This window comes from Rhinolophus sinicus, chromosome 4 (assembly GCF_057876585.1).
Source record: "Rhinolophus sinicus isolate RSI-liver-muscle chromosome 4, RSI-T2T, whole genome shotgun sequence".
Lineage (NCBI taxonomy): Eukaryota > Metazoa > Chordata > Mammalia > Chiroptera > Rhinolophidae > Rhinolophus > Rhinolophus sinicus.
In genome coordinates, this window is record NC_142504.1 from 47040473 (window position 1) to 47063646 (window position 23174).

General features: G+C 39.0%; 1 protein-coding gene across 1 annotated transcript in view; it reads right to left on the minus strand.

The window, feature by feature from the left end:
- Positions 1–888: 888 nt before the first annotated feature.
- The window catches only part of SLC26A5 (solute carrier family 26 member 5), a 56127-nt gene continuing 33841 nt past the window's right edge, over positions 889–23174 (minus strand). The window contains exons 8-20 of the mRNA XM_074340620.2: positions 22426–22578; positions 19661–19743; positions 15352–15499; positions 14187–14300; positions 13295–13372; positions 12389–12484; positions 12058–12164; positions 10960–11029; positions 9828–9920; positions 8999–9106; positions 8147–8347; positions 7487–7541; positions 889–6455 (exon numbers count right to left, since the gene is read on the minus strand). Of these exons, the coding sequence (XP_074196721.2) occupies positions 6271–6455; positions 7487–7541; positions 8147–8347; positions 8999–9106; positions 9828–9920; positions 10960–11029; positions 12058–12164; positions 12389–12484; positions 13295–13372; positions 14187–14300; positions 15352–15499; positions 19661–19743; positions 22426–22578 (1491 nt within the window). The 3' untranslated portion in view covers positions 889–6270. The remainder of the gene's footprint in view (positions 6456–7486; positions 7542–8146; positions 8348–8998; positions 9107–9827; positions 9921–10959; positions 11030–12057; positions 12165–12388; positions 12485–13294; positions 13373–14186; positions 14301–15351; positions 15500–19660; positions 19744–22425; positions 22579–23174) is intronic.

Consider the following 23174-nt stretch of genomic DNA (forward strand, 5'->3'; position numbering starts at 1 on the left):
AGATTTTTTTCTTTGTAGTACAATAAAAGGTGATAACTAATATCATTAGGTAGAAAAGCTTATTCTAATGTATGTTGACTGTTTTTTGATCCACTACCGTTAGGGTTCCATATCATAAAGTGCTTGCTTAGAGCACGTGTGGTCTACTGTGTTTCCCTGAAAATAAGACCTAGCCGGATAATCAGCTCTAATGCGTCTTTTGGAGCAAAAATTAATATAGTATGTTATATAAGACCCGGTCTTATAGTAAAATAAGATAGGTCTTGGCTGGATGCTGTACATATGTCTTGTGTCATCCCATCTGCCCAGTGAGGTGGATCTAATGGAGTTTGATCTGAGGAACGCAAAAACTTTCCTACCGAGTTCACCTGTAGCAGATTCAAGTTTGTCAGCTCTCTCACCTATGCGCCTCATCATTATGCTCTTCTGCCCCTCCTCAGAATAGCCCATCCAGGCACATGACCACATGCATTTCCATGGGTTTTCCCTACTTCATTGAGTAATAAAGCTCTGGCCAAACTTTGTTAAAGAAGCTTCCGATGTAATAGGTTTTGTTTTGCCATTTGACTTGATTTCAAATTAATTAAGAATTATTGATTTTAATGACCAGCAAAGTAGTAAAACAAAGAGAAATATATACACATAATCTAATTTAGAAAATCCAGAATTGTCTTCATACAGAGAAGTACTTCTTTTCATTTTATAAATTAATGGTTTAAAAGTTGGGTAAAGCTCCTGTTAGACGTCTGGTGTATTGTGAGGTACTTCTAAAATAAAAGTAGTATTCTCAACAGATTTTTTCTAAAATTATTTCTTATGCAAACACCAGTATAGCTCCTCCCCACTTCCACCACAGTTACCTTCTCCCCCCAAATACTGACACCCAAGCACAATAAAGAATATTTTTATTAAGTTCAACATTCATAAGTAATGCAAAATAGAGCTGGATACATTTTTAATTCACAAAAGAAAAAGTTGACAACATAGAAAATACTGTTACATTGAAATATTTAAAACATGAAAGTTTTCAAGCAGAAAAATTAAAGCCCATCATTCATAAAATCCAACCAACATCCTTTCTTCCTTGATTTTTCATTTTTTGTGAAATTGATTAGAAAAAATTTTTCCTAAGTCTGCCCTAGTTATGATTTCATGAGATGTAAAATAGAGCAAACCATTTCCAGGTTCTGCTTTTAATACAGTATACTCAAATGAATGAAGTGCGTTTTTGTAATGTTTTGATAAATGTAAGCATTTAGAACACTGAAGTCTTACCATTTTTTCATATAGTCACATACATCATATGCACTAATTTGAGACAACTCAAATTGGGTATGTTTGACCTTAGGCCCAATGTGTTATAGGCTCTGAATCTTAATATTGCAGTTATGTGACAAAAATCGAACTGGCTACACATCAAATGTACGATGAATTTGAAAACGTTGGGTGTTTCCGCCCAGGCATTTACATGCAGATAGCATCAATGCTATCTGGATTAGCATGTTTGTACCATATTTAAAAAGATACAATAACACATTTACCAGTGACTCCCTCCACCTAAAATACGTATGTGTGTTTGCTTGTACGTATGTATGTTTGTCAGGATGTTGATAAATCAGAATACAAAGGGTTTATGATTTTAGAAAAATAATGCTGTAGTGATACTTTAAAAAATACTTTTAACATTTAAAAAATGTGATTAGATTTATAAAAATTTAATTTCCACAAAGCTCAGTTTCATCGGTTATGTAAAGTAAAATGCTATACGCCAATACAATGAAAAACTTGGTAAACCTTTTTCAAAGGCAAGATGGATTTGTGAGATGCCCAGACTTGATTAAATCCAAGTCAGTAGGCAGGCAGGTTACCTGGTGCAGTGCTAGCTTTTGAACATTTTGTTGTTGGGATTTGAGGGGTTTCAAAACAATTGCATACATTTTGGTTGGCTATACGTTTGGAGAATTAGATAATACTTTTATTCTCAAATCAACTTATCAGCACTCAAACCACATTATCAAGAGTCTAAACATACTGAATCCTAAAAGCATTCCTGAAAGGTACACTAGAAACGACCAACAGCATTTTTTGCACTCACTAAAGCATACAGGCTCACACAAAGGAAGACTTATTTGATCTTAGAATTTAAATTGATATACTATCTTTAAAGGGGCAGAGGTAATAAATAAAGCCTTCCCCACCACATACCCGTCCCTCCCTCTCCCTCCCGCATCCCCACACAAGGGCACACTCCCCCCCCCACTTCCCCCCCAGAAAACTGAAAAACACCCACTCACTCCAGGGCAGATTTTCTGAGTCTGCTGCCCTCTCCACACACACGTGAGGGCAGACACATTTTATCACAATGCACCTTGGGAGGCAGGCACCTCCTTGCTCTTACAGGTAAGAATACAGGATCAGAGCACATGCGGTGGGGATTTTACGTATTATCTGAAAACTACAAAGTGAGCTGCTCCCAGGGCTTGCAGAGGATTCACATCCTTCACTGTCTGGGTCCCACTGCAGATGAGATTGGCAATTGGGATCCCGTGATGAGCTGCCATGTGATTATATAGAGTTAGTGTCAAGGACATGAATTAGTTTCCTGGGCCCTGGTTCACAATTGTTTCCAAACTTATTCCATCCATCCATGAGGTAGACATCAACCACTGTCCTATTACCCAGGATTTGAGAAAGACAAAGCATTTCTATACCGGTTCTTTTACCATAAAATAAGGCTCTTTTAGTCCTATAGTTACCAACATGCACTACGTCCATTTTGACAGGGCAATAATCTGAATTTGAACCAGGGCTGAAAAACAAAGGCATACGCTAGCAGCTATTAAAGTCCAGAAAGAAAGTAGAGGCAAAGCTCGACTGTAAAGAAAGATCAGGAAATTTCCCACTATATGAAACAATTCTAAGTAAAATATTCCAAAATATTTACATATAGATAAAATACATTTTGAAATGCACTCTTACATTCTCAGTCATGCTCAAACAAAAACATATTTCCCTGTAGTAAGACTTAAGTACTTTTTGTGTACATGGTAGAAGTGTATTGAAAATAGGTTAAAATTAAGTAAAAATTTGTAAGATACAGACAAATACTTTTTCGTGCACTTCTTCCAACCTATCAACAACTAGGACCTGAGTATTTACTCTGTGTAAAGCATTTGTTGAAGACGGCTGCTAAGGAATATGAAATGATTTTTTTTATATACCATTGTTTAAAATCTTTAAGTTCCACTTTAATGGCTGAAATGAGGTGGGCCCTTTTCCGAAAGTTCTAGTATAACTGAGGTTCTACCACACATGCTCTTTCAGAAGGCAGTCTGTATCAGAATGCAGATGTATCTGCTCTCACGTGTGATGATTGCTAAGGAAATAATGATGTAAATCTAATTTGACTCTAGATCTAGATAGAGTATTGATTAGATGGGACGTGTCTACCTGGAATTAAATTAGTGAAGTCACCGAGACATCTCATAGGAGTTAAAGCAAACAACAGTTTGGTTTCAACTAGACCCATGCTAACATAGTTCTTTCCTGGGATCTGACCACTTTTCTCCTGGCAGTGTTTTCTTCATGAAAACTAAAACCAGGGGTCAACAATAAAACACAAAAAAAGACAAAACAGTAAATCTTAGCAGGGAAGGCTTTCGGCAGGTTAGCTAATACTTGTGCTTTGAATTAGCGTGAGCTGTTAGAACTACAAGAGTAAGAACTTTTGGTGACAAATTTGTTTAAAAGTCTCCCCCACTCCTTTGCAACAACTATAGAGAATCTTGAAATAAGCATTTTATTTACTCATAGGCTTAAAACTGAGTTTGATGAAGAATTAACTGATAACTCTTATGGAATTTTAAGGAAATATTAAATTATACCTAAGAGTTTTCTTAAATACATGGTCTGTAAGGCTACTTCACTGTTAGCAACAACATTTCTAGGGGCTCCTACAGGTCATAGTTGTGGCCATTTTAGCACCAAAAAGAATAACTATAATACACTGAAATACATTAAAAATATAAAAATTCATGAGTCTATAATTATACCAAAAAAAAGAAATCTAAAAGAACCTAATTTGTCACCATCTATTTGTTAAACCAAATTCTTACTTGGAAGTTGATAATTAAATGGAAAAAATTAACCTGCCTTTCCAGTAAGAACTGTATTTAAAGATGACCAAATAGCCCAAGTTAAGGAAGGAAAGCTGTACTTTACATAGAAACATCAAATAATAATAAACACAGAAGAAATGAGAGAATTGGATAAAAATTCAGAAACCTTAATGCTTAATTGATTTAGGCAAGAATTATCACTAGATGTTAAAACCCCTGGGTGAATGGCTAATGGGGAACTGGGAATACATTCAATGCCAAAGGAACATCATACAGGTAACTCACTAGTTACAAAGGTGAAAACGTAATTGGGGGATTAGGATGTCATATTAATCCAGTGATCTATCTTAGCATTGTTAATGGCAGGGTCAACTAGATATTCTGTCTTTTTTGATGTGATGTGATTTGAAACGTGTCTCATCTTTGATATATTCGAGCAAAAAAGGTTTTATTCAATTCCATGAAGTCTCTAGATATAACTTCTAGATTACAGGTAGTTTAGGAAATAAAGGGATAAGCTAAATAACACCTTGAGAAAGCAAGCAGACACATTAAAAACATGGGGTTCTACAGGACAACTGCCCCAGTGTCCTTAACAGGTCAATATCATAAAAAAGGGACTGAGGTTGATTAAGATAGTCTTAAGGGACTTAAAGGGACATGACCAATTGTATTTCAGAATGGATACTAGTTTTGGGAACGTACAGAGGGATAGTGGATGGGGGGAGGGGAGTTCACACAGTGTGAGGGATATAAATGATAAACGTCTAAGTTTTGCTTTGTCTTGTGCACCTGAAACTAATTTAAAAAAAAAAAAAATTAAAAAAAAAAAAAAAAGAATGGATACTAGCTTGGAAAAACCAACTACAAAGTTGGGGACAAGTGGGGGAAATCTGAATATGGTCTGAGGTCAAAATGTCCTAGAATGAGAAGGTGGAGATTGTTGAATGAAACAAAATATGTCACAGAACATTATGTAGAGAATGATCTTATTTTGGTTAAAAGATATAAATATACATGAGGTCGGATAATTAAGTTCGCGAACTCATCCTAGAAAAAGTGCTACATACCTCACTGCTGAATATCACTACGTTCACCTTCGAAGTACTCCCCCTGGGAAGCTATGCACCAACGCCGGTGCCTAGACCACCCTTCAAAGCAATTTCGGAACTTTTTCTGGAATGGCCATCAGAGCTATTGTCCTATTGCCCTTAATGTTCTGAATGTCATCAAAATGTCTTCCTTTCAACATTTCTTTTGTCTTTGGGTAAAGAAAGAAGTCACTGGGGGCCAGATCAGATGAGTAGGTAGGATTTTCCAGTAGAGTTATTTGTTTACTGGCTAAAGTCTCCCTCACACAGTGCCCTGTGAGCCGGTGCATTGTCGTGATGCAAGAGCCATGAACTATTGGCGAAAAGTTCAGGTCGTCTAACTTTTTCCCGCAGCCTTTTCAGTACTTCCAAATAGTAAACGTGGTTAACTGTTCAGTTGGTACAAATTCACAATGAATAATCCCTCTGGTATCAAAAAAGGTTAGCAACATCGGTGCAACAAGTTCACGAACTTAATTGTCAGACCTCGTGTGCATAGAGAAAGATCTGGAAGGATATGCATTAAGGTGTTAGTGATAATCTTTGAGTGGTGCCAATATAATGTTTTTATTTCTTATTTTTGCTTGTCTATTTTTTTCTAATATTCTGCAATGTACTTGTATTGCTTCTATTATAATAAAAGGTTATTTTAAAAGAACTGCTAGAAAATTGTGGGTATGCCCCCCTGGTTAGATAACTCTGATTATAGAAAGTCTGTAGACCAACAAGTACAAAAGCAAGGAGACAGCCTATCTGATTTGTAGGTAAAACACTTCAAGGGAAAAAATTCTTAAGTGCTTGGCTGACAAAGATGATAACAGAAAGTAACAGAAATGTCACTGCGTAATAAATGCAGGCAAGAGGCCAATTTATCTTGGAAATAGTTGATTAAAAAACACACACAAGTAAGATACATCTTGCTATGCGTCATTCACCCTCCAAATCAAGCCTCGACTACTAGTATTTAACTTTAGAAAAAAAATCTAGTGTCTAGTATTTAAAATGTGTACATGAGTGATTTCACGAGCGGCTCATACCCCATCCCAGGCTGCCTTCCACATCTAGACGTCAGGAGTGGCGTTGGGCTCTGAATCCTCCTGCGGTGTGGCGGCCGCGGCTTCCTTTTCCTCAAGCGCCTCTCGAACGAGGCTGCCTAACACCGCGTCATGAATGCTATGGTACAGCAGGTCCAGTAAGGCAGGGTTTTCAAAAAACCGGTTTCGAGTGAGGTCACTTATAACTTGTGCTAAAAAAAAAGAAAAGAAAATTAGCCCACACTCTGGGCATCAGTCTTGAACATTAAAAAATCAAAAACAAAAACACTTTCATATAGTTTAACTATTAAAATGATGTAATAAAAAGTCTCACTCCAATCCCCGTACCCATGACATCACACCCCAGTCGCAGGAAGCTACTTTTATTATTTTCTTGTGTATTTCTCCATGCAAATATAAGTAAATATATAAATATATATTCTTATCTCCCCCATTTTCTTACCCAACAGAAAGCATACTATATACATTATCCTGGATTTTTTAAAAAATGTAATCTTTTCTTTCAATTTTTTACAACGACATGGTATTCTAGCGTGTAAATGTAGCCTACTTGATTTAACCCGTCCCTTTTGTTTGATACTGGAGTTTTTTCCAGTCTTTTGTTTTTATAGAAGTACTGTGATGATTAACCACATACATGCTCCATTTTGAATGTGTGTAGCACATTGCTGATTTGCTGGTTCAAAGGTAAATAAATGCACGTGTGATTTTAAAAGCCTCCATGGAGGCTGTTCCATTTTGCACTCACACCAGCAATGTCTGAGAGTGCCTGGTCTCTCACAGTATGCCCACAGGGAGCTTGTTGTCAAGCATTCTTTATTTTTGCCATTCTGGTAGGTGAAAGGTGATATCTTTATGTAGAACTCATTTTCAAGCACTGTTTTAACCAAAATTTAATGTGAAACAAAAACAGACATTGAACAGTAAAACCTAAATGATTTTATATAACTATATTGATGGCAGCCATTAAATAGTTACAGAACAACGGTTTATGAGTTTGTTTCCGCCAACTCCTGTTCAGGAGGCCTGCAACAGGTACTCCAGGGATAGGGGTGCCTGGAAGTGGCTATTTCAAAGCTCGCTTTAGAGTGATTATCAAGAGAATAATTTTCATTTTCACCAAAAACTAAAATTGGGGTAAAATATTTCCAAATACAGTTATTAAAAAAGAGAAACAAATCCAAAATATTAATATTTCTCCCCATTCTAGAAGTGTACTTACCACTGCATCCGGCTAAATACACATAAATACCGACATCTCCATATTCCTTTACAATCTGTAATAATGTTGAAATAAAGTTTAGTTTCTCCTGTCTGTGCCAGATGCAAGTCTTTTTCTACCAACATGTATTTCAGTGATACAAGACACTCTAGTTCATTCACTTGAACTACTTTGCGTTGATAATTATGCATTTTTGAGCTAATCATTTTTAAATGATTGTGTAGTTCTTTTGATTTTTATATGGACAGTGATAATTAGGGATATCAAAGAATTCTTGTTAAATTTCATTTAGGTGTAATAAGGGTATTCTGGTAATGGTTTTAAAAAATTTTCTTGTAGAGATATATACTGAAATATTTACAGATGATGTGATGACTGCAATGTGCTTCAAAATAAGAGAAGGGGAAAGTGAGTATGGGGATAAACCAAACAAGATTGACCATAAATGGATAATTGTTGAACTGAGTGATAGTTACATGGGAGTTCCTTATACTATGCTCTTGACTTTTGAATATTTTTGAAATTTTCTATAATCAAAAATTGAACAAAACATCAAAAACTTTTAAGAGTTGAAAAACGACTCTAGGTCAACTCTCTGACTTCACTGATGGCAACACTGGGCACAGAGCTATTAAATGACTTGTTCAAGATGATGCTTACCCCTTGCAGAGTTTTCACACCAACAGAATCAATAAAATTGACTTGTGTAAAATCCAGAATGACGGTGTGGACGTTTTCCAATGGGGGCATAAATCTTTGCAGTTCTTCAGGAAATGTGCTCTTGGTGACTACTGGGGGATATTTTACTTCATCCTCCTCGTCTTCAGCCTTGGTACCATCTTCTGCATCTACTTCTGCATCCTACATCAAAAATTAAATCACACCAGCATTCTATGAACAACTCACAGTTTGGTTCTGAGAAAGAGTTATCAGGAAAAATTAGTCCTTATAATCTCAAGCTACTGACTATACCAGATCTCTTCTAAAATATTTGCCATATCCCAGCCTTGTAATGTGACAAAAAAGGATGTGCATATAATATTCAAGTTTAGCTCAGTTTCTTCTTTTTTCTCTATTTTCTCCTCCTTTTTTTGTCTACTGAAATCCACTTTCCTTAGTCATCATATCTATTTTCCCCTAACTTCTAAAATAATTCCATTAATGTCAGCATGATAGACCATAAGTTACCAGAAGCCTGAACATAAAAAAGCAGCCTTTGAGCTTTTTTATACTATAAGCAGAGTGAACCTATGACAAAGTAAAATTTATTAAGGTACTGTGCGATTTTTTTTACTTTTTAAAACAATATTTTCCTGGGCCCATATCACTACTTATTTCAGAAGTATTGTCATAACTGACTTTGTCATTTATCTTTAATACATAAAGAATAGATTGTTTCTGAACTTTCCCATTTTAGGGACTTCATGCTGTGTGAAAACTTCAATACTGAATGGAGGGGGGAGGGCACTGCAAATCAAGAGAGAAGTAGGTGACAATGAAGGGCTCACTCACCGCTTTGACATCAGTAGCATTGGCAATGTTTATATTTCCGCCTTCCTTAGCGTACTTCTTCATGGCCTTTCTTCTTGCTCCCAGTATGAATGCTGGGTTCACTCCAGTCTTTACAGAACAGCAAGATATGCACAATAACTTCTTGGTTCCCAGGAGCTCACCCAAATGCAATTAATCTTCCCATCTCCCCACTTGATGGTTTTCTATGCCAAGTTATCACCCAACCCTTTCTCCACCTGTCCCTCACATCCGCTGAACAGAATCACTCCCTCATTAAAAGAACAATAGATACCTTTCTTATTCTTGGTCTTGATTCAAGACAACCAGAGCCAAAGTATTAAAGAGAATTTTTAGAGTAGTATTTTTCTTAGATTTCTCATATTCTTATATTTAAGAGATTCCGTGGGTTGACTATGAGGTTTTCCTATATACTGGGCAGTGTGGGGTCGAGTGCTAATCGTGACAAAAGGAACCGACATGATCCCAAAAGAAAGAAATCTAAAACTAGCTTTTTCCGTTTTTTTTTTTCTAAAATTATTTTGAAAAGGTAATATAGGCATATGATAAAAGAGAATGAATAGTGGTGTTGGTTATATAACAATGCAAACACACTTACTTCCATCCACTGAATTGTACACTTGAAAATAGTTAAAATGGTAAATTTTATGTTCTGTATGTTTTTCTACAATAATATAGATAGATGATAGATAGATAGATGGATGAGAAATACTATGAAAGGTAAAGCAGGACATTTAAGTGACCCTCACATCCCAGTCAATCCACAGGTCCCCTCCTCAAAAATAATCACTCTTAATTTCTTGTGACTCACCTTTCTTTTTAATGCACTGCTATACAAGTCACTATTTGCATAATAAATTGGGGCATTTATTTGGAATATTTTTATTCCAGAAATTTCTTTCACCTGTGAAATAAAATGTTAGTGAATTCAATACATGTAAATATTTCAGAGTCAAAACTGTAATTGCCTCCCTCTTCCAATTTGAAAATTAATACAGAAGTTGCTGAGGGCCTTCTTAAGTTCTACACTTATGCTCTGGAGGAAGTACTGAGAAGAAAGTCTTTAAAATGCAAATCTTCCCATTCTTTAAAAAGTCTTTCTTTGTTTCACTTTGACCATAAAACACAAAGAAAAGATACTGAAAATATTTAAAAAGAAAAAAGAAAATTCGATAGGAGTGGATAGGCTGCCAGTCAGATTGTGAGAAGCGGGCAAATAAAGTGAACAGAGGTTTATATTTGTTCATTCATAGAATGGAGGCAGGAGTCGAAATGGACCCAAGTGACATAGAGTGAATATTTAATCAAGAAGCCTCAAACTCTAGAATGCAGTTTGGAAATGAGTAATTCAGTATATAATTCTTTGCAAGGAGGAGAAAACAGCAATCCTAACACCAGTCTCATTTCCTAATACTTTGTAGTGAATCTGAGACTTCTTCCCAAGCAGAAAACAAAACTAGTTTAAAAAGATTTTGTAAAAGTCTTTGAGATTCCACATAGAAAAAGAACATTTAAACTCAAGAAAATAAGCCATAATTTTAACCATTAAAAATGAAGCCGGAGAATTCCATAGCCCCAGCACCCATATTTTACATGGTGAACATTAGTATTTTACCATCAGATTAAATTCATCAGAAGAAAATCATGCACATACAAACCATCTTCTCAGTTTCAATATTTTATAAATATATACTTGAATTCCAAAAATCTATTTATCCTTATTTAAAAAAGGGAGAAATTAACATTAGGAGATTGAGTAATTAATGTACAGTATATTATAAACTATAAAACTGAACTTAGACAGTAAATCGAAGTTCAGGTTTTTAAATTTGACTCCTCCTCCTCCTTTTCATCCCACTTTTTGTCCTAGGTAAAAATAAAATCTAGTTAGCCAATCACATCCCATGCTTACAACAATTTCAAATGACAGGAAAAGGTCCTACCTCCTCATATGCATCTATATCGATATACACATCAGTGTCAGGAAGCTGTCCAAGGACGGTGTAGGTCGGACTGAAGACAGAGAGTGAGTGTATTAAAACACCATCGTGCTGAGGTCCAGTACGTGATTGAAACATGTGGCTTTGCATGTTTATCTGGCATGTATGAATTTGCGAGTGAATTCAGGAATACTTGATCCTAATATGGCACCTCTGCAGAAGGGCCCCACATATAATACATCCCCAGTGCTGTTCTAAGCCCAACACTCCCCACACACCTCACACCACACCCACCCCATACCTCACCCCCAACATGTACAATGCACACACAGCACATACACCTCACATCATACAGACTACACAGACACACACACATACCACATATACCCCTCACGTACATGATACACTAACAAACACACACAATACAACTATACACACACACACACACACACACACACACACCCCATACATACCACACCACATACATACCACACAAACCATCTGGTTAGGACAAAAGACTTGGGCATTTAAAGATGGGGCCAAAAATGGCCCAAGTCATGCCAGGGCCATGTGTAACTCAAGTTCTCATGCTACTCAGTAGATACAATTATCTTCCTATTCTAATCTAAAGCAAGAGAGGTTTTCTTTTTGTTTCTAAGAAGCGTCTCTGACTCATGGGCCTGCGGGTAGTCAACTGAAGGTATGGGGAAAAAACAAAACTCTCAAGTCAGCATATGGAGAAGTTAAATTTGGCTTGAGAAATTGACGCCCCATGGGGTTGGGTGAGTTGTTCAAGGTCAGAGAGCTTGGCAGAGCCAGAATATAGCTCAAGGTCTTGGATTTGACATTCCATGGTCTTGCTTGGTGCTTCTTAGCATGCACGTGCGAGTGCTTTGTGGGTTAGACTATACACTACAAATGTCAGCTGATTTTCTGTGGAGATTCCCTCCATAAGCGTTCAGAGAACACACTATGTGCCAGGAACATCGCCTCCACAATCAAGACGCTCACAGTCTAGTGACGTCTGTTGACAAATACATTTAAAGTCAACCGTACAGTCTCAGGTAGGACACTCATTCCCATCCCAGTGTGTGCAGTCACCTCTGTGTTCTGTAAATCACAGTCATCAGCGCGATGATCACAGCAGTAATCAAACCATAGTCCAATCCCAGGAACAACGAGGAAACGAAAGTGCTAAGCCAGATGGTCTGGTCAAAAGACAGAAAGATTTATGTAGAATCCTGTTACAAATTTCCTAGAGTTATACACACACACACACACACACACACACACACACACGGAACCTAACCTTGCCTAACTGGATACTGCATGTAATAACTGACTGCACTAACTTATCTTTCTCACATTTTTATCAGCACTACTCCAGGCATTGCTATGACATATTCACCTAACAATCACCATTGTTACTTACCAGCTCTATTTTGCTGGTTCTCCAGAAGAAGGGGAGATCTGAGAATTGCATAAACATTCCTTTCAGGTTGACGATAACAATGGCCGACAGCACAGCCTGAAACACAGCACACCCACACTTACTTCTCTTCTTGCATCCAAGAGCCCCTTTTGCTGGCTCCTCACTGTGCGCGTGCTGCCCTCCCCATGTCCTCACCCACTCACTTCCTACATGGCAGTGATGGTATGTTGGGAGCCATGAACACCTGGATTTTCGGGACTAGATTAACTAAAATTGGCCTTGGAAAACCAGGCTTATATGTTAGCAGCAAACCTGAATGGTGTTCCAGAGGTTCAGAATTAAACTGGGCATTCAAGGAATTATTTCACCCACGGTCCTTCTACATTATGATTTTCTCTACTCTATATTGTTCTTGATCTCCATTAGATTAAATACATCAGTAAACAAATGTCTTATGATTGTACGCCATCTCAGATTTTAAATGGAAGAATAAGGTCACAAAAGATCAAAGAGAGAAGGGACCTTGGAGATTAGCTACTCTGACCCCCTACTCTGTAGATAAACTACCGTGTTTTCCCCAAAATAAGACCTAAACGGAAAATAATCCCTAGCATGATTTTTCAGGATGACATCCCTGAACATAAGCCATAATGTGTCTTTTGGAGCACAACTTCATATAAGACCCAGTCTTATTTTTGGGGAAACACGGTAAGACCCAGAGATGTTGAGGTGGCTTTCCCAAGGTCCCAGTAGGTTGTGGAGCAGGATCTTGGTCCTAGCCATGGCCCTTGCTCTTACCACCCTGCTAGGGTTACAGTAAAAACCCATGAGACAGCCACAAAAATATAAACAAATAGCAAAATCGGTACCCATGGAAAAAGCTCACACCAAGTCCAAGCTACACACCTGGGGTAATGATTCAAAGAGGAATCCGGTGGCTAATATGACCATCAGAATCATTAACGAGGCCAAACAACCTGCAAGCTGCATGAGAGAAGACACATGGAAGGGGCTTTTAGGAGATGAGTCAGAGGCAGGGCCTAGGTTGCTCTTAGTCTTTTGATCATCAGTGTGGGAAGATCAAGAAAACATGGATTCAAATAAGTTATCCAAACGATTACATAAATCCATAACTCCTTCCCACTTCCTCGCTGAAGTTTTTCTCCACTTATAGCTTTTACACAGAAGCTGAAATGCTTAAATTCCCTGAATGAAATGCTCTTGCCAGGGGTGGAGAAAAGATGTCTGGCGCTGACCTGAGACCCACAAGGGCCAGAAGAGATCAGACAAAACTTTGCTGTCCAATGTGGTGGCCACTAGTGACATGTACTTATTTAAATTTTTAAAATTGTTAAAAATTAAGAATTCAGATCTTGGTTGCACTAGCCCCATTTCAAGTGCTCAAGAGCCACATGTGGCTAGTGTCTGCCATCTTGGATGGTGCAAACTCTAAACATTTCCATCATTGCAGAAAGTTCCAGTGGATGGTACTGGTATCCTTCTCATACCCATTTTTAGGCTTTCATGACAACATCCTATGTCTCAACTTTGAGTTTTATTGGTAGCAGGGAGTATTGCATCATTTTTTGATTTAACTGGAGACTATACCTCTTTCCTATAGATTCAGTTCCTTATGATTTGCTTCAACCAATCATGCCTTTCTCTGATTCATTACACAGCTCACTGGAGCATGGATCTTCAGGCAGAGCAGCTTTATTTGGGTTCAGAATAGAATCAAGGGATTAAAATTTAATTGCCACCCAAATCACCAGTCCTGAGAGGCCGGTTGTACACACACCTGTGTCTTCCCTCCAGTTCCCTCCTGAACGAGGCTTCTAGACAAGGAACATGAAATTGCGAAAGTCTGGAAGAGTGAGCCAGTGGAATTGCACAGTCCCAGGGCAATGAGTTCCTTTTCCATGTGGAAACAAAGCACAAAAGAGATCGATTATTCTTCAGGAAGAAAGGCATCATGGTCCATATAATACACATTTGCAGCAGTACAGGCTCTCTTCATTGTACTTTCAGAGGTAAGAGTTTGTTTAGTTTAGCATGAGATTAGAATAGGAACTATTACGTAAGTTAAGGTGGGGTGGGGGAAACACTCTGAATTTTTGTTGTGTTGGAGATAAATGCTGTGCCCACGACCAACCCCCCTTTTCCCCAAACACACACTCTATACAAATACTGTAAAAAAAAACACAACAACATAGAACAGCAGCAAAAGGAACAGGCTATTTTGGTTGTTTAAGAGAAGCCAGACACCTTTTGAATGTCTGGCCCCTGCTCATCACTGAGTATATGCCAGTGTCCTCCTGGGACACTCTCTCAGGGCTACTTCGGGTCTTCCTGGTTGGATCACTGTTTTCATGTAAATGGGGAGCATCTAGTCTCCTTTTAGAAACATGCAGCATGTTAAAATAGATATTGTCCTGCCAAAATTATAGCTCATGGCATTCGGATGAAATACCTGATCTGCAGCTGTGTTTGGAAAGGTGTGGAGTCTGAGTGATGCAGCGTATACTCAAAGTTTAATGGACAAACAGCACGCTTCCTGTGGAGTAAAAATGGTTCTGGGAAAACATTTTATTCTCAGTCTGTGAACTTTATTTTTTTAATTTAATTTTATGATTTGTTTCAGCAGCCTGTGAACTTTAAAATGGTGATGACATCAATAGGAGAATGGCAAACTGCAAACCTCAGACTGGAGGTTTCATCTTTCTAGTAGGACCCCTGCCCATGAGCTGAGGTAGGGCTTTGTACTTCAGTGTTCTGATGATGTAACACACATCAATCATGAAAAAGTTGTAGTGTTGAATAAATTCATGCTTCAAATACATCCATTATCAAACTAAAAGTTTCTCTACCAAGACAGAGAAATCCAGTCTATTTGCCTGTCATACATAGTAGAGCATGATGATCGTGTTAGTATGAAACATCTGCAGGAAATTAATGATTTTTACCTGATTGCCATCGACCTGGTAGCCATGTTTATTTGCCAAGGTCTTGGCCATTGAGATGGTCACTGAAAATCCAACAATGGCTATGGCGATGGCATCCACATACACAAGGTGGAAGAGGCTGGTGTCCGGATTGGCTGGAGGTAGGAGCCTGAAAGGGCAAGTTGACTTTAACCCAAGTGCTATGACCACTGGAAAAAACACATGCAACTAGAGGGGAATAATTAGAGCGGCACTGTCTGCAAAGGAGGCGATCAATGCTTGTATACTTGTTCGCTGTAGTCTGGCAAAAAGGAGGGCCTTCCTGGACACACAGAGCTTCTTTCCAGGCCCCAACCCCAGAGTACCAGCTTTCTACCGGAATGGGTTATCAGCAGAGATCAGATGCCATTGTATTTAGAAAAGGAGTAACCTCATACCTCATGGCACCTGTATAGCAGGTGTAAGTAAGACACAGTACAGGAAGAAGAGAGGGTCAGCAAAGTGCTCAGATGCCACAAGACATTCGAACCAATATCTGAGGGCAGGGAGGGTTGGACAAGGGCTATCGTCGAGGAGAACTACTGTCCATGCAGCAGTAGGTCCTCACTGCTCTCCCTGGTTATTTCATGTGAGGGCTCTGCTTCTGCCCAGCACCTCTTCAGGTGAGGTCTAACACAGGAAAGGAGGAGCAGCAGACTATGCAACTTGGGTCTCACCTGGGAATCTTGGGAGTCTGAAGGGGCCCAAAATATGACTCCTGGAGCCCTGCAAGGAGCCTAATTTCTGTGGTGCATTGTAGTTTGGAACCTTTGTCCTAAAGGAACAGAATAGGGATTCCCTCGAATGGTATAGGGGAAGGCGCAATAAAGGCTTTCAAAGGCACCCGCTGCAATTCGAGGTATTGGGCTAAATAATAACAATAATCAATCAATTGATGGATAATATGATTATTCTTACAATAACAATCGTTTATCAGGTGCTTCCTTTGTGCCAGGTTCTGTGCTAATGTATCTCCAATAGCCCTGTGAGCAAGGCACCATTTTAATTCCCATTTTACAGACGAGGAAAATGGGGCATAGCGAGCTTAAGTAACTTGTGCAAAGTCAAATAGCTCATCACTGAAGTACAACAGAAACCACGAAGAACCCGCCTCCCTAGGCCTATTTTTCTTACGACGGCAACTCATAGTAACAAAGGGGATGCATTAAGTCCTGGGGTAAGGGAAAAATAGGGGGGAGAGGAAAGGAACGTGACATATACAAAGCCTAGGTTATGTGCTACATGCTTGACACAAGTCATCTCATTTGTCCTCACAACAATCCTATTTGATAAGTACCATTATTATCCCAACTTATAGGTGAAAAAAATAGAAGCTTGCAGATGTCAAGTAATTTGCCCAAGATGGAGCAGGAAGTCAAAGCCATGGGGTCTGACTATAAAACTTATTCTTTCCCTTGCACTTTGCTGCAAAAGCGTTACCCAAAAGGGAAGCCCTAGCAGCAGCTTTGGGTCTGAGGAAGAAGAATATGAGAAAAGGATATATTTTGGAATGTGTTAAGGAAAGTAAAGCAGGACACAGGATATATACTGCTATGACTGGGATCTTTAACAGCCAACTGTCACTTCCTGGACACTGCAGTGTGTATGTACTTATGTGTGTGTGCAGGTAAGTGCGCCAGTGCTTTCGAATATGAGCATCGACAATCCCTCCCATACTTGTACGTGCTGCTTTCCCATCTAGAGGTGGAGTCTGTTTCCCCCATGGCCGAATCTTGTGATTTGCTTTGACCAACAGAATGTGGTGAAAGTGATGTTGTGTGAGTGCTTTAGGCGGCTTGGTGGCTTCTGCTTTTCTGTCTTGTTGCCCTGAGCCACCGCCTAAAGAAGGGGTCTTTATTCGGCAAAAGGAGTCACAGATAACTGAAACAGTATGATGATATGTAGTTAGGTAGGCATATTTGTTTCCTGTGTGGTTTGGGGCATAATTCCAGAAAGATAAGGTTTCTAGGTAGCCAAATTTCAGAAAGGCAAAATGTAATTTTTTTTTTTAAAGTTTAGGTTTCACACATAGAGAGAAAGCATTTTTGGGTACAATGCAGAAGGGAAAGGAAGGTATTAGGTAGAAATGATGGACTCATGTGAATTTTTAAAAGGAGAAATCTAAGTGTAATAATTCATACTTTTTCAAATTATTTGTGATTAGTTATTAAGTAGGGTTATCTTCTGGATCCGGTCGAAGACTAATGTTTATCACATGACTAATCATGTTAGTGCCTCAGGTGTGACGTAATGGAAAGCGTACACAACTGGGTATCGGAAGACTGAGTTCTGGGTCCAGGCTGGGACTCACTCAGAGTCACGAAACCTCATTCATGTCTCTCAAATGTCGCCCTCTCTGATACCCTACCTACACCAGCAACCCCAGCCCCTCCTATCCCTTATCTGGCTTCCCTTTTCCTCATAGACTTCTCACTTATTTATTGTCTGTCTCCCCCAGTAGAATATAAGCTCCATGAGAATAAAGACTTTTTTGCTTACATCTTTGGTTTTGTTTTTAACTGCTGTGTTCCTGGCACAAAACAGGCACTCAATAAACACATGCTGAATAAATGAGACTAAATGAACTTTCTTATCTGTAAAATGGGGATAACATATTTGCCAATAGTGCTACTTGAGCAGCAACTGAGATGTGGGCAATAAAGTCTTTTATAAATTATAAGTCTAAATAGAAAAGCAAGAGTTATTACGGTGTTAGGCCTTTACACTAAATCACAAGTAACATGTTCATGATGGCAATTTATTGTTTTGAAGTAGAATGCAACTCCTTCAATGCTGGCTCTGTGGGGGGAACTTGGTCTTAAAGAGCCACTGCTGTGCCCTGTGCTTTCCAGGAGATTCTTAGATGGGACCAGAGCAAGGCCTGATGGACTGTGCCAGGTCTGTCAGTCTCCTACATGTTGGCAAAGGTCTGACTCTGTTCTTTTGGAAAGAGGGAGGAGGGTGGAGAGAGAAGGAGAGAGTCCAAGAGACAGAAAGACACAGAGATACAGAGACACCAGAGAGAGTCAGAGAGGAACAGAGTGAGACCAGGACAGGCTCGTAGTCACTTTTCCTTCTTCAAATATGAAGAGAATAGTAAAAACCTTAAAACGTAGAGTTAGATAAAAGAAAATAGATGAAGTAAAGAAATAATATATTATTTGAAACTAGAAAGCTCATTGAAATAATGACACACAGAACTCTTAATTACTGTCTTGAACACGAACTGGGTATGCCAGGTGCCACACTAACTGCTTTACGTGTCTTATCTCCTAGAGCTTTCACAGTGACCCTTGAGATAGGTATTAATTACCATGCTTACCTGGCAAGAGAGGAAACTGAGGCTTTGAGAGGATAAGTGACTTGCCCAAGGTCACATGGCTAGTAAGTGGAAGGCTAAACTTAGATCTTAATTCCTATGTCACCCAAGGACCGAGTCAAAAAACTGGTAAGTGCAAAACAATGGGAAACAAAAACGAAACAGAAAAACACATACCAGGATTGGTGGGATTGTAAAATGGTGCAATCACCATGGAAAACAGTATGGAAGTTCCTCAGAAAGTTAAAAATAGAGCTACCATATGGTCCATGAATCTTACTTCTGGGTATATATCCAAAAGACCTGAAAGCAGGGTCTCAAAGAGATATTTGCACACTCACATTCGTAGCAACACTATTCACAATAGCTAAGAGGTGGAAAAGCAACTGAAACGTCCATTGGTGGATGAATGGATAAACAAAATTTGGTAAATACATACCGTGGAATTTTATTCAGCTTTAAAAAGAAGGAAATCCTGTCACATGCTACAACATGGATGAACTTAGAGGACATTATGATAAATGAAATAAACCAGTCACAAAAAGACAAATACTGTATGACTCCACTTATATGAGGTACCTAGAATAGTCTAATTCATGGAGACAAAAAAGTAGAATGGTGGTTGCCAGGGGCTGGAGACAGGGATAATAGAGAGTTATTGTTTAATGGGTATGGAGTTTCAGATTTGCAGGATGAAAGAGTTATCCAGGTCAGTTTCACAACAATGTGAACATACTTAACACTACTGAACGGTACACTTAAAATGGTTAAGATGGTAAATTTTATGTCATGTGTTTCTTACCATAATAAAAAGAAACCCCACATATGCTAACTGTCCCCCCAACCCTCAGCTATTTGGTATGTAGAAAAAAGAAAGGTTTTTCATTGCAAGAATACTAAAGCAGAAGTTAGAAACATTAACAGATTCATTGATTATTCAAGTCACACTGTTACTTAAAACTAGTTTCTTACCCCAGAGGCAGTGTTCCAACGACGTCCACATTGTACGATTCATGCAAGCCAAACCCAGCTGAAATGCCAGTTCCCATTACCACCTAAAACAGACACAAATCAAAATGTACTTGTAAATGAAAATTCAAATGCCACAAAAATGAGCTTCAATTTGTTAGCCAAGCCAAATCTATTCTCACATTAACTTTCAGTTTTAAAAAGAAGAATTATGTTATAGTTAGCTTCCAGTAATTCTAATTTCTCCTAATGACTCTACCCACAAAATTAAAATGGACTCCACAGTTTCCCTGTGGCCTGGGATTCTTTTCTCCTTATTTTGGTCTGTTACATGCTGAGGTGTTTGGCTAGTTGCCTGCAAACAGAAGAGGCCATAAAACCTTTCAGGAGCTGGCTTTACCTTTGGGGCAGGTGAAGTGAGTCTCTGCCAAGGTGTGACTGAAATGTGTATTGTGAGGGTGGCAAAGTGACAGCGTCTCATTATAAAAATGTATGTTTGGAACTACAATACTCCTGCTGACCCTCTTCCCAGGAAGCACCAGGTGTGACGAGAGCACCCTACCCGTGTCTTCTCCCATTTCAGTCAGGGTCAGAGTAAAAGCGCCCATCACACAGATGTGCCATTGTACCCAAGACTTCCTGGGTTGTCAGGGCATAGGTTCAGGTGACATGTACAGTACAACGCTTAGTGAGCTACAAGAAGAGAAAAATAACAGAAGGAAGGATAGCAATTTTCTTCATCCTGAAGAACTAACGCTATCGAACTTTCTGACTGGGTTATCCAGGAGAGAAGGAATTGGGGCTGGTCAAGGAAGGGAGCCAGCCTCTCACAGGTGGCTGCTGTCGGAAAGCCCTAATAAGGCAAGTTTGTTATCAGACACAGCAGCCTGAGAGACTGAGGGCATGGGTGCTGCCAGCCCCTTTGATGAAATGTCCCTTTTTGCTGGTCGCAGTTACGTTTGTCACCCATAATTGTATTTGTTGTGCATATCAAACTGTGGGAGTGCCCCGAATATTTCAAAGCCACAGGATAAATATGGTCAAGTTTCCGGAGCACTAACTTTATGCAGTGGCAAGTCATTTAAACCACTGCTTTCCTATCAACACAAACAGATGTGTTATAAAATAGAATGCAACACTCAAAAACATTTTTATGGTAAAAAACAAATTTTATGTTTCGAGAGAGTCATGAAGACTCTGTCCCAAATTTTCCATTATGGCTTTCTATCCCTTGTTCAGAGGAGAACTTAGGTGAGAAGTTAAAAAGCATTGGTTTACTGTAATTACAGTGATAGAATTCCGGAGAGCCACTGCCCTGGGAAACACGAGGAATCTTTAAAGGTGATCTAGAAAATTGACAGAGTTAGCAACCCAAGCCAGGAAAGGCACTCTTTTACTTGATAATCAGGGCTTGACCATCTCCTTTGCCACGCAGAGGGACTGAGACCCTCTGTTTGGACTCCTGGAGGGAACGAACAGGAACTCTGTGCCCAGTCCCAAAGAGAGAACAGGCTTTGAAACTGCTAGAGGCCGTTCTGCGGATGGAGACAAGACCAAGGCGAGGGAAAGGATCAAAGGAATTGGCTTCCCCGTGAGCTGGAATACCAGCCAGTTGTTTTTGTGGCTGGAACTTTTGGCTAAATTTGGATCAGACACCTACACTTTTTATTTCTTATCCTTCCGGATCCCAAACTATGCACCAAGGTGCCCAGGGTGTCAGGGGGAACCAGGACCCTGTGGAATATGACTTTCAAGGGAAACATATGACATCTGTCATACACTGTGCAAACTTCTAATCTGAGGTGGTTCACCGTTTCAGTATCAGTTCCTACTGCATTCCTTTCGATCACATTATATCTTTGCAAAGCTGGGCATTCAGTGGTTGCTGTGATAAAAAGCAGGCATCACGCAAAATCAAAGTGAAGAGGAAATGACGGTAGCAGTGTCCATCAGATTCCAAGGTGTGAGGAGTTGTGAAGTGCCCACCAGACGCACACATCCCATTAATAAATAATCCTGGTTACTTAAGGACATTATAAATATATATTTTATTTCAATTTATGTTCATTATTTTTACAAACAGTTGTTAGGCATAAATACTGGGGTGCCAAAAAAATGTATACAAGTAGACACTGGTTAATGCTGCTCAAGCAGTAGTTGGCCGTCATCAGAATTGTCTGGATGCTGATGGGAAATACTTTGAGCACCTCTTGTAATTGCAGAAGTCAAACATGACTTGTATTCATCTTTTGTTATCGGTATATATTGAGTATTACAATTTTAATACAGTATTCCTTTCTTAAAATGTGGATACATGTTTTTGGCACCCTCTGTATATATTAAGTTGTTTAGACCTAACCACCCAGTAAATGAATGGTTGGTATTTCTTTTGGTCTAGGAGTGCTAGGAATCAAGAAAATATGGGAAGCTTTGTCTTTTCAAAATTGAAACAGCTTTATTTGTTTTTCAGGTTATTAAAGTTATATGTGTTCATTATAGAACAATTAGACAATAAAAACTTGGAGGAAGAAAAATCTTCCCTAATCCCATCACTCACAGATAATTCATGTTAAAATATTTATGGATAGTCTTCACCTATATTTTAAAAGTCCTTCATGTCTACGCTCTAATGCTTTTTCTTTTCTGTTAGTGTATTTGTAAAAGTTCCCCTTGGCAAATTCTAACCTTCTCTTGGCTGAACAGAGAAAAAAGGTCTAATTCCCTGTCCGTCTCTAATCCCGCACAGAAATAGCTGAAAGTTGACTTACCGCAAAAAACTCTAAAGGAATGGGTGCCGGCAATTTCTCTTTAAATCTCTCATTAAACTCCTTGCCACCCAACAGCAAACCAAAAACCATCAGCCCGACGCCTAGGGAACACACGTTGAGGTTTTTAACATTCTGCAACACAGCAACTGTACTCTGTAACACAGTGAACATTGGGTGTTTACATGAAGCAATAGCCCCTGAATAGACAGAGACACTAGTGCACTCACTCACACCAGCCATCCCATCACTGGACATTTCTAGTTAGAAACTCTCAGGCTGAAATCTCTCTTTGTAGCTTCCACCAACTAGGAGACATTGTACCCACTCACACAACTTTGAAGTTGTAATTCTTATCCAGCAATCTTATAGTATTCTTTGATGTGCTAATGTCTCAATGTAGTATTATCACATTCAGAAAAGTAATCCTTATACTGAGTCCTCAGGAAAGGATTAAGGGTTGATATCAGCAAAATAATCCAAAGGTAAACACACAGAAAAGCTTTTAGGAGCTGAAAGAGGGAGAAGTCATTGCTAGTAGATGAAAGAGGAATCAGGTGGGCTTTGAAGGCAAGAAAGTGCTAAAGTTTGGAAAAATACCCAGGAAAGTCGGAGAAGAAAGCCATTTTTCATTGTATCGTAGGGTTACAGTCTCAGCACCCCAAACCCAGTCAGCACTCCTCTGGCCCCTGGGAAAGTAGGGTACCACTGAGCCCAGCCTACACACCTGCCTAGTAATGCCTGGAGCATCC